Source organism: Capricornis sumatraensis, chromosome 3 (genome assembly GCF_032405125.1).
Source record: "Capricornis sumatraensis isolate serow.1 chromosome 3, serow.2, whole genome shotgun sequence".
Lineage (NCBI taxonomy): Eukaryota > Metazoa > Chordata > Mammalia > Artiodactyla > Bovidae > Capricornis > Capricornis sumatraensis.
Genome location: NC_091071.1, coordinates 38,266,751 through 38,285,987, shown reverse-complemented (window position 1 = coordinate 38,285,987; position 19,237 = coordinate 38,266,751). Strand labels below are relative to the sequence as shown.

General features: G+C 47.4%; 1 protein-coding gene across 5 annotated transcripts in view; it reads right to left on the bottom strand.

The window, feature by feature from the left end:
• The window catches only part of GLYR1 (glyoxylate reductase 1 homolog), a 31,517-nt gene that overhangs the window by 8,049 nt on the left and 4,231 nt on the right, over positions 1–19,237 (bottom strand). For 2 of the 5 annotated variants that reach the window (XM_068969276.1, XM_068969277.1), the window contains exons 4-10: positions 12,973–13,111; positions 12,184–12,426; positions 8,599–8,685; positions 7,691–7,747; positions 6,926–6,976; positions 6,765–6,838; positions 4,281–4,380 (exon numbers count right to left, since the gene is read on the bottom strand). In XM_068969276.1, the coding sequence (XP_068825377.1) occupies positions 4,281–4,380; positions 6,765–6,838; positions 6,926–6,976; positions 7,691–7,747; positions 8,599–8,685; positions 12,184–12,426; positions 12,973–13,111 (751 nt within the window). The remainder of the gene's footprint in view (positions 1–4,280; positions 4,381–6,764; positions 6,839–6,925; positions 6,977–7,690; positions 7,748–8,598; positions 8,686–12,183; positions 12,427–12,972; positions 13,112–19,237) is intronic. The other 3 variants (XM_068969279.1, XM_068969280.1, XM_068969278.1) reach the window with 2 other exon arrangements.

The window sequence follows — 19,237 nt, the reverse complement described above, 5'->3', positions numbered from 1 at the left end:
AGCCCCTTAAGGACAATCTTGTATCTCTGCAAACTTGGTGCCGAGGATGCACGTTCCACATTCTGCTCCACAGGAAGCATAAAACAAGTGTCTGCTGGAGGCTTCCTGAACCAAGAACAGGACGTGAACAGTACTTGTCCGCAGCTCTCTGTGGCTGTCTTGGCTGTGGCGAAATCTGCCCAGTGCTGTGTGAGCCGGGGAAGCAGGGCTGGGGCCAACAGGCTGCCACTTCCTGCTGAATTGCTTCTGGTGGGAGGTGGGGGAGCAAAAAGCACTAACTCTTTCTTTTTTAAAAAATAAAATCACCTGAAATATCTCATAACAAAATATATCATTAACATTTTGGTCTACTTCCTTGTTCTATGGGCATTAAAAAAGTACTTAGAATAATTTGGACCTATGATTTTGTATTTTATTTGCCTCACTGAGAAACATATCTGAATTTACCTAATGGCTCTCCTGGCCCAATTATAAATACAAATTATTACATGTATTTGACCCCAACAAATACATGTAAGGGACTTCCCAGGTGGTTCAGTGGTAAAGAATCCACCTGCCAATGCAGGAGATGCAGGTTCGATCCCTGGGTCTGGAAGATCCCCTGGAGAAGGAAGTGGCAACCCACTCCAGAACTCTTGCCTGGAAAATTCCATGGATGGAGGAGCCTAGTGGGCTCTAGTCCATAGTTCTGCAAAAGGCTGGGGCATGACTTAATGACTAAAACAACAAGAAGGGTAAAACTTCTTGCAGGTCAAGAAGCAAGTTAGAACCGGACATGGAACAACAGCCTGGTTCCAAATTGGGAAAGGAGTACGTCAAGGGTGTGTATCGTCAACTAGCTTATTTAACTTCCATGCAGAGTACATCATGCAAAATGCCGGGCAGGATGAAGCACAATCTGGAATCAAGATTGCTGGGAGATATATCAATAACCTCAGATATGCAAATGACACCACCCTTATGGCAGAAAGCGAAAAGGAACTAAAGAGCCTCTTGATGAAAGTGAAAGAGGAGAGTGAAAAAGTTGGCTTGAAACTCAACATTCAAAAAACTAAGATCATGGCATCTGGTCCCATCACTTCATGTCAAATAGATGAGGAAACAATGGAAACAGTGACAGACTTTATTTTCTTGGGCTCCAAAATCACTGCAGATGGTGAGAAAAGCTATGACCAACCTAGACAGCATATTAAAAAGCAGAGACATTACTTTGCTGACAAAGGTCTGTCTAGTCAAAGCTATGGTTTTTCCAGAAGTCATGTATGGATGTAAGAGTTGGACTATAAAGAAAGCTGAGCGCTGAAGAATTGACGCTTTTGAACTGTGGTGTTGGAGAAGACTCTTGAGAGTCCCTTGGACTGCAAGATTAAACCAGTCCATCCTAAAGGAAATCAGTCCTGAATATTCTTTGGAAGGACTGATGCTGAAGCTCCAATACTTTGACCACCTGATGTGAAGAAAGGAATCATTGGCAAAGACCCTGATGCTGGGAAAGATTGAAGGCAGGAGAAGGGTATGCCAGAGGATGAGATGGTTGGATGGCATCACTGACTCAATGGACATGAGGTTGAACAAACTCCGGGAGTTGTTGATGGACAGGGAAGACTGGCGTGCTGCAGTCCACAGGGTTGCAAAGAGCTGGACACGACTGAGCAACTGAACTGAACTGAGGGTAAAAAACAGGCTCTGAAAATGGTTTTATCAGATCAGCAGCATGGAATACATTATTTAAAAACAACACAGTACCCATTAATATGTTAACGTTTTGTCCTACTTGATTTAACAAGCCAAAAATAGCAACTTCTTTGTGTGATACATTTTGAGTATTTCTAAGGACAAAATATCTAATACCTTTGTTGACTGTCTCCTTGTGACCTATTTAAAAATCTTTATATCATTATTAAACTATTTGTTTAATAACAAATTCCACTCCTGGTTTTATATCTGAATAAAATAAAAACATTAATATGCATGCACCCCACATGTTCAAAGCAGCACTACAAAAGCCAAAATATGGAAGCAATCTAAGTGCCCATCAACAGATGAATGGATGAACATACATTCATACTATGTGTGTATGTGGTATACATACACACATAGGTATATTACTTAGCCATAAAAAAAAAAGTTCTGCCATGTGCAACAACGTGGATGAACCTAGAGAATACTATTATGCTTAGTGAAATACGTCAGACAGAGACAGACAAATACTCTACACCTGCACTTATGTGTGTGTGTTAGTCGCTCAGTTGTGTCCGACTCTTTGAGACCCCATGGACTGCAGCCCACCAGGCTCCTTGGTCCATAAATTCTCCAGGCAAAAATACTGGAGTGGGTTGCCATTTCCTTCTCCAGCACTTATATACGGAACCTAAAAAGTAAAACAAATGGATGAATATAACAAAAAAGAAACAGATTTAGAACAAACTAGTGGTTACCAGTGAGGAAAGGGAATCAGCAAGAGGCAAGACAGGAGTAGGGGATATTAAAAGCTGTTTGTATAAAATAAATAAGCTATGAGGATATATACTGCAGCACAGAAAAACAGTCATTATTTCATAATAACTTTCAATACAGCATAACTTGTACAAATACTGAATCATTGTGCTATACACCTGAAACTAATGTACTATTGTAAATCAATTGTACTTCAATTGTACACACACACACACACACACACACACACACACACACACACACAGAGAAACTAGAGAAAAACACAAAAATTGTTAGAATAGTGGGAAAATTTTAAGGATACAAAATCTTGTTTTCAAATTTTCTTTTTCTTTTTTGCTGTTGTGGGAAGTAGTATCAAACCTTTTCATCTTTTTCTTTGGTAACTCTTTTAAACTTCTAAAAAGATCTATATTAAACTTTGTTTTCTTCTTTTGAAGAAAGAGGGTAACAGCTGATTCCAAACTCACATTTGTAACTGCTTTGCTCTACTGCCTTCTCATAAATTAATCTGAAAGGCATAGCCATGTTTATAACAGGCTTTCTCATCAAGGAAACAGGCTGACCAGAGGCACTTCTATCAAAGGGGCACATACACTTGGAGTTTCCCAATGTCCTTCAACTATCTGTCTAGATTTCCTGGTTGCCCTGGCCCTGAATCACAAAATATCTGCCAACAGGGTCTCTGGGATTTCACTCCTGACCTAGGTCCCACAATGCCTACCTCATACCCAGCACTTGAAGCCCACATCTCTTAGAACAGCCTTCAGTGCCCTTTCTCCCAGGCTCCCCCTACTCTCCAACCAGTTCCTTGTTATCCTTGGAAAGGGGCTGTTTCAGCCAAGTGGACTGCCTGCCTCGCCTGGAACGCTTTTGTTAGTCCAGACCCGTCGGCTCTACCATCTCCCTCCACTCCTGCCCTCCCTGTGCTGCGTGCGCGGGATGCTCGCCCACCACTTCACACACACGCTCAGCCACTCCTTGTTCCGCTTCACACACACACGCTCAGCCACGCCTTGTTCCTCAACAGGCTGGGTCTCTCCTGGTCTCTCTGTCCCTGGCAAGCACAGTGCGTTACTTTTCTGTTGCTTAGATTATGGTTCTTCACCTTTTCCTGGATGAGAACTTGAGGGGAGCCATGACCTCTCTCCATTACACAAGACTTGGAATTCCATTTCATGGCACACACAGGCCCCACGAAGCCAAGGACCACCTTAGATTAAGAATTTCTGAACCTGTCGTGTCCAATGTGGTAGCCACTAGCCAGCCACTAGGACTGCTTAATTTTAAGTGAAATAATCTTAAAATTCGATTCATCAGTCCATGAGCCATGAATCCAAGTGTTTCAGAGCCACATGAGGTCAGTGGCTCTCACAGAGGCCAGTGCAGATACAGCACAGCTCCTTCACTGCAGAATGGTCTGCGGCACAGGGTTGTTAACACAATCCAAACACAACAGAGCATGGCCATTAACTTGGATGAAGCAGATCTGCTGATGGACACTCTCCATATCAATGTATTCATCACACACACACGGAAAAACCTGACAGGTTTTTTCCCCTATTACCTATTATCTATTTCAGGTAATGGCAGAGATGGGTAAATTTCTATTTCATGCTATACCTCTGGGTATTTTCAATATTGAGTTTTTATGATCGCATCCTGTGCTGGCTTATCTGCATCCCCTGGCTGGACTAGGAGCTTGGCTTCCACTCCATGCACACAGAACGTGGAGCAGAGACAGCAGGGCGACTCCTATCCTCAGCTGCCCCAACTCCAAGGCCCAGGCCCCACCCCACCCAAGAAGCACCACTATGAATGCTTACTTTCTCTGCAGTCCGGTTCCAGACAGTCACCGTGTGGCCCATTTTTAGCAAGTTGGAGACGATGCCACTTCCCATGAGGCCAAGGCCCAAAAATCCTATCCTAGAAAGACAAGACTGGTCAGTTCAGAGTGGGGGACGGGGTGGAGGGGAGGACAGGGTGGGATTATGAATACTACCCTGGCTCTGTTCCTCTTAAACCTGGGGATCCTCACCTCAGTCCACCAGGCAGGCTGCTCTGCAGTGTGCTGATACCACAACCGCAGAGCCGGCAGGAGTGCTGGCAGAGCGTGCCTTTTCTCACTCCGGCCCTGTTCAAAAGTGCTCATAAGTTTACACAGGCATTTCTAAACCCTCAACTGCCACTGCAAGAAGTATGACTCATACAAGTTACGGCAAATCTTCCCAACCATTTCCTTGTTGCTTTGATGGAGGGGCTGAGCTTACAACTCCACTGCAGTGAGAAACCAGACATTTATCTTCAGCACATCCAATAGTTCCTCACCAGCCACCTCAGGTGCAAGGCCTCGAGGTGCCAACTTTGAGCACCGTGGGATCCATGACACGTAACAGGCGCCACACGTGCGGAGCCCCCACCGTCCTCGCCTGCACAAGCCGACACCCTGGTGGTCACCTCCTCTTCCTGGCTTCAGGCTCTGTACCACCTTCGCTCTCTTCATGCAGTCAGCAGCGATGGGCTTCACCACGCCTCTTCAAAGCCTTGCCTGCTCTTTGGAGTCAGTCTTCCCCGGTATGTGGAGTCTTCTCCTGAACCTTTCCCCCACACTGCTCCACCTGGGCCCGTCCTCCTCTGCCCTCTCCACGCCTTCTAACTGCAGGCCCGTTATGCTCCTTCTGTGACTAAAACTCAGGTGGTCAGTATGTGCTGCTTACCTGCACTTGCTACAGCTCACTTGCTCTTTCCTGCAGCCCCAGAACTTGGGGCTCATAGCTGCCACATGGTTCTATGGATGATTTTATCTTGCTCAAATATCTCTTCTTGGTTCCTACAATTCTTTATCTCTCCTTGCACAAGACAGGGTTAAGCAACGCCTCTTTCTTCATTTACTACCTCATGGTCTCGCTTCCAGCTTGTCTCTCTCTCAGCTCTAATGTTGTCTGCAGCTTCTTCACTCTGACCGGCATTATCCTTCAGTATCTTTAGTCTCCTGGGAGCCATATCCGCAGCCACCTCTGCCAATGGGCTCAAAGGTTCCCCTACCCTTGCGGGAATACAACACTCTCATGTTTTCTGTCTAGCCTGCTCTAAGTCACCTGAATCAAATGCTGAAAATGGAAACCACCACTCTCCTCACCAAAGGTATAATCTGTTATTCACAGCTATCTGGGTGGCAACCAGTTTCCTCTAGGATTGTAAATCGTGACGACTCATTCTCTTTCCTTTGTTCACTGTTCCAGGACACCCAGAAGACCTGGGGGTAAAGTTTATGTATTGGTACATGGCAACTGACAGTTGCTCACGGTGTCCCTGAGGCAAGGAAAACGTGGACCAGGTGCACTGGGTGCGATGCAGCTAATCTGCTCAGTAGCTGGCTTTACACTTACAATAAAAAAAGGATTTGAGTGATGGCAGAAAACACTGGACTCTGTCCTCAGCCTGGAGTTGGATTTTTTAAAAAAAAAGCCAACACATTGCTCATTGATTTAATGGGCAACACCCATGCCTCCTTTAATTAGCACATGCCTCCAGCTCCTTCACACCACAATGGAAGTTCACCAAATATATCTGGTTGAACAAGTGACTTCAACAGCACAAAAAAAGTGTTTTTAGTCTGACAAAGAACCGCACAGAAGACTCAGACAGGAGATTCAGACGTTATTTAGGAGAATGCTCCTGCCTTAAGAGCCCTCATCATCATGACTGAGAAGCACAAGGGGCCGTCAGAATGGAGGTAAAGGCGAGGGTGGATGCCGCCTAAGGCCTGGGGACTGCAGTCAAGGCTCCCCACTTGTCTGGGTGGGGCGGAGGGCAGCCAGCAGGTATGCTGGGAGGACGGGGGAAAGCAGACAACAGGCTGCCTTCATTTCTCGCTCCCACCTGCCCCCACCAGGGCCAAGGTCAGGAGTTCTTTAAGTGTGGTCTCCTGATGAGCAGCCACTCATCTGGGAACAGGTCCACCCGAGACCGACTGATCCAGAAACTCTAGGGGTGCAGCCCAGCAACTGGTGCTTTACGAAGGGTCTTCCAGGTGGTTCAGGAAGGTCTGAGAACCACTGACCCAAGTGTTCCCAGCTTAGGAGACTCACTAGTGAGTACATTCACAGGTGAGTACATTCACAGGGCAATTTCTGTCTCCCGCAAGTCAAGTTACTCCCAGGCAAATCGTTCAGAATTATAATTTTTCCCTTTCTCTTTCCACTTAGTCCCAGCAATGGCTGGGATACAACCCTTAAGAAGCTGCCTTGAAGTCACCCCCAGACCCACAGAACCAGAGCCCAAGGAAGCCCTCCCCCCAAAGGCCCTACTTTTTGTCTGTGGGTGTGACACTGCCATTCACCGCCGTGCTGTCTGCGGCCTGGATGGAGGTGGACCCCGTCTCCTGGGGGAGGAAACACAGGTCGTCAGGTGGCCTGCCACTGCCAGGCCCTGGTGAGAACACAAGTGACGAGGCGTAGAACCTACGTACCTCTTCACATATTTTCAACTTCTTTGTGATTGCCTGGTAACAGACAGCTGGCTAATAAAGAGGGAGTGAAAAAAAATCACTTATTAAACTGAACATTTAACTGGTCTTAGTTACTATTTCCCTACTGAGGTGAGACCCCAAATGGAAAGTTAAGATCAAAACTTTTTGGTGTCCAACTTTGCTGAACTCCAACACATGAAAACTTAACTTGCATTACTCCAGTTCTCATGCGGCTCTACAAGCTGCTTTCTGCTGGTGATGACGCTGAAAATCAAAGGTTTATATGTCCAAAATTATAGGCGTGGCCAGTGTACCTCGCCTTGGAATCCTGACGTGTCGACTCCAAGGTCACACACCATCAGCAGATCCTATGGGGGCTCAGCCTAGCTGACAGCCCTGCGGAGACACCTGGGGAAACCGCCCCCACCCCCAGGGCTCATGGAAGACTGCCTTCATCCAGCAGCACTGGCCACCCATGGGTGTGGCCACCCGTGCCAGCTCCTGAGGCTGGCTTTCTGTCCCAGACTCTGAGGGCAACCACAAATGTCTCAAGCACACAGTCACTAAGCTTTAAAAGCTTCTTTAGGTTCCTTTTAAATCTTAACAATGCCTGATTCATGAGTGGTCCTCTATGTGATTTAAATTTAACTAGCTCCTCTGGACAGCAGTGCAGGCAGCAGACTAGGGTGAGGCTCCAGCGAACCAGCACTCTCCCCTCAGGCTAGCTCCTAATGGAAGATCAAGAACCTCAAGGAACAAGCTTACCTTCTCCGTTTGGCTGAGCAGGAAGTGATGGAAATGAGGGTCTGCATCTTTAACAGGCTGAAATCAGAAAATGATTGAATAAAACAAGTTATCTTCCACCAAAGGTCACCTCCTTCTACTGATAACCAGTCTCTCCTCTGGCTGACACACCTTTGGGAGCTGAGCTTATAACTACCTGGAAGCTCTTTTCCCACTCTGGTTCTAAGCCTTTTATAAACAATGCCCATTCCAACTGGAGGAACACTGGCTTCAAGTGGAAAAGAATGGATGTTTCTGGCAGGCTGGTGTATAAATTACTCCCAAACACTGTGGACAAATAATTAAAAAGTGTACCAGTGATTTTTAAATCCAGCATTCACCAGTCACTTCAGATGACCCAGCAGATCAAGCCAAATTCTCAAGCTCCTCCAGTCACAGGATTTTGGCCCCCTCGTACCTGGTGCCAAATGCTCAGAGGGTTAATATTAACAGGAAGGAGGAAGCAACGACTGCATGACTTTAAAGGGCTTTTCACAAGCAGGTCCAGCAGCGGGCGCACCCACACCAAGGATAAGGCAGCGTGCAGGCGACCAAACATAATAGCCACGCACGTGACCGAAGTGTCTCTATAAAGTACCAAGTGGGAAAAAAACTGCAGAATGATCCCACTTTTGTAAAAATCAACACTACTCCCCAAAGCAAAAACCTGTAACATGGATATGTGATTATATACCTGATGGTTAAGTGGGTATGCCAAACAGTCTGGAGTGAGTTAAATCAAACTTGACAGCAAGCCTGCGCCAGGGTGGACTCACACACTTCTGTATTCATTGGCAATTAAAAAGTGTCGGGAAAAGCACACCACACAGTAAGGCTGGGAAACCAGCTTTGAGGCTGTGCTTGTCATGGCCCAAGGGAGGGGTCATTACCTCGCTCACGTTCGGCTGCCATTTAAACGTGGCCGTGGGTCCAGCCATCATCCCCTTCACAGTACTAGACTCAGGGATGCTGAGGTCCTACAGAGGGAAAGACAGGTGGTTACAACACTGTGGCGCCTCAGGAGCAGGTGTCTTCCTCGCTCAATTGGGGGCCCCTCTTCACTGCTTTGCTTTCTTTAGTCACACTCCACCCCAAACTACCCTAGCCAGCCTCAAGGTCTCCCCAGGCACAGCTCTGATGACTGGAGAAACAGGGCAAGTCCTTGTCAACACAGAGGGAAGCTTTCTTTTCTCTGGTCCAGAATGACAAATGTGTTCCTGGGCCAAAATTCCTCAAGGATGGAGGGAACTTGAAAGACAACTGTGGTCTGCAGTGTGATCAGCAGGTCACAGGGGAAACTCCTTATTGCAAATAACGAGCATTAGGAAAACAGTACTGGCTTCAAAAGGAATCCATCGTATCTCAAAAGAAACTAAGGAAGCCACGTGGTGCAGTGAGGAGATCTGCCCAACATTTTAGAGCCACTAAGTGACGAAGCCAGAATTAGATCCTGGGGCGGTCAGGATCCACGAGTCTATTCTCCCCCCCAAGACAGAAGGCAGGTGCCGTGGGGGCAGGGAGTCAAGAGCTCAGTGTGGCAGGTCAAGCTCTCCACTAGATAGCTGAGGTGAAGTGTCAGGAGGGCCACCGAGGCTGGGAGACAGCAAGTGGGGACAGGGACACGAGGTAACCCATGGCAGAGGAGCAGGAGCAGACGACCTGTACAGCTTTATCCCTAGATCTCCAGACCGGCGCGGAGATGAGCAAAACGAAACAAAGCAGCCCAGAGCAGTGCTGCCCCAGAGAAGCTGCTGGCATGATGGACGTGTTCTGTATCTGCTCAGTCTAGGTACGTGTTACTATGGAGCACCTGTCATGTGGTCAATGTGACTTGAGTAACTGGATTTTAATTTGGGTTTAATGTAAATTAATTTAAATGTAAACGGTCACTAGCCTAGTGACCACAACAACAGAACAAGCGTAAGGCAGGAACACAGCTGTCCACCCAGCACTGAGCAAAGGCCTCCACTCCTGATTCCCTGCCTGAGTCTGGATTTTTAGGAGAGCCTCACAGGATAGCTCTGTTTTGTCCTGTGGTCCATGCCCAGAGTCCCAGTTCCCCGCTCAGGAATCGAGCCCCAGAGAGAAGGCGAGTGTGCACCCCCCGAGCATGGCTCCCCCATGGAGCTGGACACAAACCCAGTCTTCGCCTTCCCGCACGTAATCAACACCCCTGCTGTCAAGCTCAGCCTTTTCTGTTAATCCTCACGGGACAGAGGATTATAGCTAAGAACAGCACTCATCTGGGGCTCTGCCCAGCTAGACTACTACACTCTGCTTCAGCGAGGAGCTCGCCAGCCAAATGACAATCACTATAGCAACACACACGCTTGTGTGAGAAGAGTCCCTCCACGTAAGCCTGGCAGCAGCCCCCAGGAGTGCACTACAACCACCACACTTTCACTGCACAAAGGCTGCTGCTGAAAAATAATAAATGTGCAATGTCTGTCAGATGTATAGTGTTGCAGGCACTGTCTTATGTGCTTGGCTTGTGTTACTCATTTAATTCTTAAAACAAACCTAAGAGGCACTATTATCTTCAATGACCAGACAAGGAAACCGAGGTGAAGGGAGCTGGCCATGGTCGTACAGCTGTAGCAGGTCATGGAGACCCCAGGGCCTCCTCCTTACCTCTCCTTCATACCTCCCTTTACCCCAAAGAAGCTGTTTCCCTTCAGGGTGAGCACAGGAGGTGGTGAGATCCGTGGTGTGAGATGCCGGACAGCATGCATTTGGAGAACAGATAAAACCAGACAGCCCAGATTTCTGCGGGTCCGCAGGAAATCAACTCAATCGGATCAAGCCAGATCACATCTCCTGAAGGTCCTTCATGCCCCACACCCGGCAGTTTCTAAACTCCCCTCACTCTAGCTGGAGGTGCCCACCACTCAGCTGCTCTCATCTACCCTGTCTTGGGTCACTGAACAGCCAGAAGGGCCCGCTCTAACGCAGCGGTTGTACTGCGGCAGCTGACAGGCTGAATGTAGTCCAGAGTGACGTTCCTTTGTACTTAGAAGTGTTGTAAAAATTTGAATTAGCTTCTAACATTTAAAATAGGAATATTTCACTTAAAATCTGTATTTCCAGCTTCTCTTGAGAAAAACCAAAGGATCTGGCAAAAGTTGGCTGGGAGTCCGAGGGTGGGGCATGGCCTCGCCAGACGGCAGCCGTCGCCACCCTAACACCTTCGGCTCAGTCTCGTGCCTAAGCACCCTCTTCCCGCCCCTGCCTGGTCTCCCTGGTGTCTCAACCTGTGCGCCTCCATCTGACATCCAGCGCTTCGTCACCGCCCCATCATCCCACGTCTGTGCCAGCCATCTGGCTTCCAGTCTCTGATCCTGCTCTAACAACCTTCCCCTGTGTGCTGACAGACTATCTGCTTCACCTCAAATCTTCCTCCTTTGGCTCCCAAGATCCACACAAAGGTGAGAGGTATGTTACTTCTGCCTCACTTCCCTTCGTCGGCTCCATCCACTTCTTCCAGCCTTGAGCTGTGGGCATTCTCTCTGCAAAGCCAACTTCTTCCCTCCCCTCTCCTCTCTCCTGGCTTTCCCTCAAGACAACCACAATCAGGGCTCTGGGATCCAATGTCCTCTCTAGATATTTGCTCCCCGACACCAACATTTCCGTCCTGTGTTCCTGGAAGCCTCCCTGGTAGTCTAGACATCACTCAATGTCATTACATACAGAACCGGTCCTCTCGCCCCAAAAGCCAACTCCTCTGCTCAGAAGAAAGGCAAGTTTCTCCAGGTACAGACTTGAAATCATCTCCCCTCCCCTTTCCTCATCATCCCCTAGATGTAACCAGTTACCAAATCTTGCCAACTCCTCCTCTGAAGTGCTTCTCACATAGCTCCTTTCAGTATTTGCTAACGCCCCCCTCCCCCTGCCCAAGGAAACCCCATTATGGATGAACACCTGATGTTACCCTTCTTATCGGCTTTGAGCCTTCCTTCACTGCCAGCCGGGCCCTGTAACACACAGCCTGGCGCACACTGCCACCTCCAAGTCCAGCTCTAACACCTTCACACCACCCTACTGACTCCATGGCAGTACAACACTGCTGACGCAGACCTGGAGGCTCTCCACGACCTAGTGACAAGCTGCCTTTACCCGTCTGTCCTCCTCCTTGTCCTGTACGAGGACTGACACTATGCCCGCCAACATCAAGCCCATGTGGGTTGTGCCCTTCGTCCGTGGAAGGCCTTCCCTTCTTTCCTGCTCAGCCCTTGCATGCTGGCTCAGCGGACCTTTCTACTCCTGACCATGTGTCTGGTTGAATGCCCGAGTTCCGTGTTCCTATTTCATGCCTGTGCGTCCAGGCGGTGCCCCTTCCCTGTCTGCAGAATTCTTTAGGGCAGCACAGAGCAGGGGGCCCTACGTCTGTTCAGGGAGTTGAAGCACACAGTAGAGCTCGACTTTGCCCTGTACGAAGGACAGTCACCAGTCCCAGAAGCTACAGAGACAGAACCAACCTTCTCGTCCTTGGGGGGCCGACCCCGCTTCCGGGGACTCTGCTCCTGGGCTCTCTTCAGAGGGGACTTGGAGCCTCGCTCTGAGGAGCCTGAAGGCACCCTCTTCTTTCCTTCTCCCATGTTCTTCTTCACCTTCCCTTCAGACAGGCTAAGCTTGCGCTTCTCATCACCTGAGATTGGCCTACTTCTCTCCTCACTGGAATTACGCCGATTCTTGTCATCAGCAGAACTGTGGGATGATGTCTGTAAGTTTAATAATATTAGTGATAACCAGCACAGTGGCTGCTACCATCACGACCCCTATTTACACGGGCCGTGCCCTGTGGTGAGCACTTTCTGTACATGCGTCATCCACATGTTAATCCTATGAAGTAGGTGCCGCTGTCATCTCTGCTTACATTTGGGGAAGTAGAGTAAAATAAAATTCAGGTCATTTGCCCACAGTCCCCAAACTGGATTTATATTCAGGCAGTGGACAGATCCCAGAGGCATGCTCCTAACCTCCATAAAAGGGAGAAGGCCTGTGCTGTACTCAAAAGCTGAGGGACTTCTGCTGGGTTCAAACGACTTTCCTGAGGGCAACAATCTATTCCAGAAAGGTCAACCAGATGCATGGAGTTTCAATCTGATCAGCAAAATGCTGACGCCTTAGACCTGAAGTAGCTCTCTCCCCACTGGCATTTCATGAGAATAGAGTTTCAGGTTCAGGTGATATTTAATCTGTTAGTTACTATGCAAAAAATAACCAGTCCGGAGTCGGCACAAAGTGAGAATCATGGGGCCTCTCACCTGGTCCTTCCCTTTGGCTCTCCTGAGGAACTCCTCCACAGCGTCCACAGCTTGCTGGAATCGCTTCCCCTTGTTGATCTTTATCATTTCCTCCTTATGTGCATGATACGGCTTGAGCTGTTCCACTTTGATCCAGGCACTGGCAGAAAACACACAGAGCAAGGACATGATCTACACTGCTTGTGCCACAAAGTATCAAAGGCCTCATCTCAGCAGAGCGCAAGTATCCATTTGGTTACACTGGTCTTCGAAACAGGCCTGCCTGTTTTCAAAACATACACTGCCCACCCCCTAGACACTTGAGCCTAAAAGTGTTTTCCGGAAACAAGTCAAACCACCACCACCACCAAAATCATCATCCTCCAACTAAAGTCACTGTTGCGGGTTATTTCCACTATCCTTCACCAGGCTTCCATGCTGAAACACACACACTCTGCCATTAGCTCAGGACCAAGGAGACCTGGAAATGTGCTCCCACCCTCACTAACACAACACAAATGGCTCCAAGTGGATCCTAGGAAATCAGGACTCTTGGCACTATCAACCACAGCAGCACCACTGCCAGTCAAAAACCTCAGTCAGACCGATGACCTGTCAATCCCAAGACTCAGGAATGCTCTGAGAGCTAAAGAAAGGCAACAGCTTAAAAAACCTGCTGCTCCTGCAGGTGTCTGCAGTCTCGGAGCTTGTATTTGCTCATGAATGATTGTACCCGGGGCTACTGAACCACATGAAACAGGTGACACACGGTTCGGAACAAGGGCAGCAGTCACAAAAGGAGGCTTTCAGAAATAAAACTCTGCCTGTGATTAAAGGGAGAGGAACATACTCTTCAGATTTTGATTCCCACCACCAATGCATTACATGTGAGAATGAAAAGAGCCATCAACCCTGGAATAACTGGCCTGCCACACTAACCTGCACGAATCTGCCCCCACTGGCTTTTGTGGTTTCCTTAAATGACGGTCAGTTTCCAAAACAGCATACAATGGAGAGAATTATAGGCTTGGCAAGGTTAAGAGTTTACTTACATATTTTACCCTGTAAAACTCAAGAGGTTTCATAGCATAACCTTCAGAAAAAGTTGGTCAGGTCAAGGATATAGAAATTGGGCTATTACATGAACTTAGGCTTCTTTCCTTTAGAGAAAGCTGGAGAATACTCACTAATAACAGTTGAAGCGCTAACTTCTGCACATAAAAATAGTGCTACCAACCCAGCAACAGCCACCTGCGCTTCAAGTGTTGTGCTAATGGTTGTAATAATGGGTCTGTATAAACACAACCTCTGGAACCATCAGTCTGCAAACCAAGACTAGGCATATTATCTGTGCGTAAACAAGACGAGTGAGAACAAAACAGTGACTGGGGACTCAGACGCTGGTCTCACTGCAGGTTTCCAAAAAGACGAGGTAAGCAGGTACCTTCCAAGTGACCAATTCATCCTGAAGTCTGAAATTGGATGTAACAGACCCCATAGGTCCAATCTATGAGGAGGAAAAATGGAATTAAATTGATCCCATATTATTCAGCAAGTGTGTTTACGGCATTAAGGCCAAACCACCAGCACAATCAGATGAAAAGCAAGTCAAACTTTCAGATTAACTGGGAGCTCTGAGGTGACAGATACTCGGTATCAGTGACCTTAGAGACCGACAGTCCTCAAAGAGACCTCCACCCTCTCCCAGCTTCAGGTCAGCTGCTAAGACCTGCACGCATTCCTGGCATAAGACGGACAGGGTAGTTTTAATCAAGCCTCCCTGAGAAAGGACTGTAAGAATCCTCAGAGGGATTCCTAAATCCCTCTTCTCCAATCTCCTCACACTAACACAGGACTCCGAGTAAGTGGAAAGGTGAGGATATTTGTGGAGGAAGCCCCAATGAACCCAGGCCTATCTTCCATTGAAGCATTTTAAGTGGATTACTGAGTTCTGCCAAGAGAACAGTAATAGTCAAGGTTCATTTATCCTAAATAAAGACTAGCATTTGAGATACTAAAATGACATTTTCCTCTCTTATGACCATCTTTGAAAAGTGAAAATAAGTTTGCTGAAAGAAGTGATAGGGTAAGTATGAGTTCAAGAGAAATGTTAATCTAAGAAATCACCTCCTGCTAGAGAAACATCCTGTCATCTTGGAAAAACAGTAAATAAAACACGAGCCCAGCAGAGCCCTAGGAGGATTATCTCCTGAAAGCACGATGAACTGAAATTCACTTTGGCCATTTCAATAATTTTTTCTCCAAAGGCAATATTACAAAACTCTGTCTCCTTAAAAAGGGTGTGCTTTTCAACTGGAGCTTCAGTAAGGCCCTACTGAGGCCAGCCAGGCAGGGACTGGCATGCAACTGGTGCTCAATAATTACTCAGTAAGTGAAATCTTCCAGGCATGTCAGGGAGGCTGGACTGCTGGCCTCTGGGCTAAAACAACAGATGACTGTGCAGGCTTTTTGTGGTTGTTGCTGTTGATTATATGTTTTTAAAGTAAGCATTCTGTTTCTTTGCTTGATTTAAGCTGTAAGTTTTGATTTCCCTCAATGTGCTCCCAATGCCTAGATAGAGTTGCACTTTTTCCAACCAATTTGCTGCGGGCTGTCAAAAACAAACAAAAAAAACAAACAAAAAACACAAATAGTCAAGTTGTGTCTAATGAACTGGCTTTGCTTCTGTATTCAAGGAAGTCAATTACACATTGTTTGTAGAAGTAAATGCCCGACAACAAGCTAACTGGCCATCAGCGAGGTCACTGTAAAGAATGAAGTGGAAGGTCCTTTAAGGTTCTTGGCTAAGTGGAGAGCGGCAAGGTACAGAGCAGTGAGTGGAGTGCACGAGCACCTGCACAAAGACGAGGAGAAGGGAAGGCAGCTTCCGGGTCGGCACCTGGCGTCTCCTGAGGCGCTCTCGGAAGACACTAGTGCAGCTAGATGCCTGTGGGCCAGACTTGAGCCGAAGAGGAGGAATGGAACTTTCTCAATGGTTTAAAGCTTGATTTGGGCCTAAGTATCTATTAATCTTAAAAAAACTACAAATCATGGACTTCCCTGGTGGTCTAGTGGCTAAGACTGCACACTCAGTGCAGAGGGCCTGGGTTTGACTCCTGGTGGGGGAACTAAGATCCCACAACAAAGATCCGGAACAGCCATATGAAAAAATAAATATTAAAAATCGGTATAAACGAAATAAAATAAAATATCCCTCAACAAATCAACAACAAGGGCCCATGCTGTAGCACGTGAGCTATTTCTACTGAGAACGGGGCTCTCCCCATGACTTCCTTGTGTAGGTCTGCTCAGGTGGGTAGCTACTGCCTGGCTCCCGGTGTAACTGCACCTGTAACACAGCCAAGAGCAAACTTACCCTGGTAATCTGATACACCTCCTACAAATACTTTTCGTTTGAGAACAGAAAACTTCCCCTAAGCCACCCTCTGATTATACACTCAAAATGAATGTAAAAATCTCACATTTTCAGGCTTCTCTGGTGGCTCAGTGGTAAAGAATCCTCCTGCCAATGCAGGAGACACAGGTTCAATCCCTGGCCACAGGCTGTGGAGCAACTAAGCCCATGTGTCACACTACTGAAGTCCTGGCAACAAGAGAAGCCACCACAGTGAGAAGCCCTCACACCACAGCCAGAGAAAAGCCGGCCCAGCAACAAAGACCCAAAACGGCCAAAACCCCCTCACATTTTCACTTTCATAATTCTGACCCGCCTTCCTCTTGATTAAAACTAGACTACACAGATATCCTAGTGAAGAAGCCAGTCTATGAATGATCTCAAACACTCACGTATATGTCTCAGACTCCCGGAAACAGTGACCTGAGAGGGCAGAGAGCATACAGGCAGAGGCCACAGGTGAGAACAAGTACATGGTCAGACAGGTATGTTTGCCCTCCATCTGGATTTGGTGAGAAGTACTTAGTAAATAACTCTCAGCCCCCCTCCCCCCAGCTTAAACCAGTCACAGAGGCTGAGGATTACTGAGTTGTTACAGGTCCAAGTCTAAACTATTCAGAAACCAAGACACCTTCCCTCGGATGCAAATCAAAAGACAAAAAAGGTCACAAAACAGGTAACAATTTCAGTTAATTACAAGCAACGCCTATCATACAGATGTCAACAAAGACTTGCTTATAAGACAGAAAATTTTTGTTTCCAAAACTTGACAACATTCCCCAGTGCTGGATAGAGCTCTCAAGCTGCACTGCCACCATGGCCAGCCACTGCTTTCCACGCTGGTGCCCCCTGCCTCCGGGGCACCCTGCCACGCAGAGGGCGTCTCACCTGAAGGGCGGGGGCCGCTGCCAGTGCTCTCGAGGATCGCGGCTGTCCAGCTCTGGCAGAGGACACTGCTGGCTCAATTCAAACACCGGAGCAGTGGCTCTTACTCCCTGCCTGGCTCAATCCTGCAACCATTACATGGTGTTGGAGGCGGGGAAAGTGGGTCAGTCAGGCAACAGGTGAAAGGGGGATGCTCAGATGGGTCCAACCTGCCGTGACCCTAATTACGAGGCACAGATTTTTCTACAAGTTACTGATATTTCAGCACTCATTTAGACACCTCACAACCAGCCTGTCCCACCTTATATCTAGCTTGATGTAAAAAGAACTTCAGGCTGGGACCTCGGACGTATTATCTCTTAAGTCCTTAAGTTTCCTGGCTCTCAGTTTCTGTATCTGTTGAAAAATAAGAACCGGAACAACTACCTTGTTTTCTGAAAGGGCTGTTGTGAGGATCAGATGTGAAGACTGCTATACAAAGAGCTGTTACGGATTTACACAGTTTGCCCACAGTATTCTTTGAACTGGTTTGTTTTCCGTGGGTTTTGCACACCTGCAAACTGAATGAACTCCCTCCATTCTGCCACCCATGGCCACTGAAGAAACTTTGAAACCCAGAGCTCAGTTTCTGCTCTGACGGGCAACCACCTGTTCAAGGTGGGCCCTCATGCTCCAGAGATTTAATCCTGGTCACATGGTGGAGTTCTCTTCCCCTCTGCATTTTCATGAAACAGAAAAGGGCTGTGGGCAGGTCCCATGCAGCGATCCAGGCTCAGAGAGCGCAATCGGGCCATCTTGTTAAGTCCTTCCCGTCACAGAGGAGGCTGGCTGGGAAGGTCTAATCCTCTCTTCCTTTTTGCTGAGGGGGGAGCAAAGTCAGGAATGAACTCTGTTGCCATCCTGGTGACATCACTCCCGGGTCCTCTCTTCTTGGTTCTCTCTTTCAGTGGGAGAGAAACAAAATTTTCTAGGTTTTGGAAGGAGGAATAGAAAAAAAATCAGGTTTCTAAAAGATAGGGACATGTCCACCGAGGTCAGGACACCATAACTGACAGAGCCTCCAGGATGTGCAGGAGCAGGCACTAAGGGGAGGTAGAGTCCAGCTTCTGCCATAGCCACTCACAGCTCTGTCTGTCACAAAGCAGTTCTCACCCCTAAAGGCTACTTGCATTTCCTGTCTGAGCTGTATCTTACACAGCCCTCCTTACACAGTCCTAAACACAGCCCTCCTAAACAGCCATACAATGTTTACTCTACTCACAGCGCCCTTTGTCAAAACACCTGAGGATTTATGATCAAGTCACTGTTTATCTCCTTAAAGTCAATTATTTCATCAATTCTGCTCATGTTCTTTCCTCAGTTTTTGTTTTTTCACTTTAAAGAGTTCTCTCTGTCACCTGACTTAGTCAAGAGGACAGACTAGACAGCACATAGTATCCCTGGCTGGGAACAATGTAGCTTTTCCATAAAGGTGAAACAATGTAAAAATAAGAAACAAAGAATAACAAAAACAAAACATTAGCCAAACAAAAAAAGGTGGCATAATGTATCATTTTGTGTTCCAAGCCATTAAGGTCACAGACCACTCTTCTTAAACACAGATCCTCCACATCCTACCCTACCATGGGCAGGGTCCCTTTCTTTCTCTCTCATATTGTCTTTACTTAAAGCCACCTGCTTCTCATCAACTTTTTTTTTTTAGTAAGAGATCTAACCCTAACCCAATGTTTGTTGAACACCTGCTCTATGCCAACCAATACAATGAGTAAGGGATGCTACTTTCTTATAACTGCAGGGTAGAGTGTTGTCCCCACATGTGGACAAGGACCCAGATGCTTAAAAGTCAAACAGCCCAAATCACAGAGCAAGTGAAACTGGTATCTGAATATACATCAGGCCAGTAACAAGGCAATGGCACCCCACTCCAGTACTCTTGCCTGGAAAATCCCATGGACAGAGGAGCCTGGTGGGCTGCCGTCTATGGGG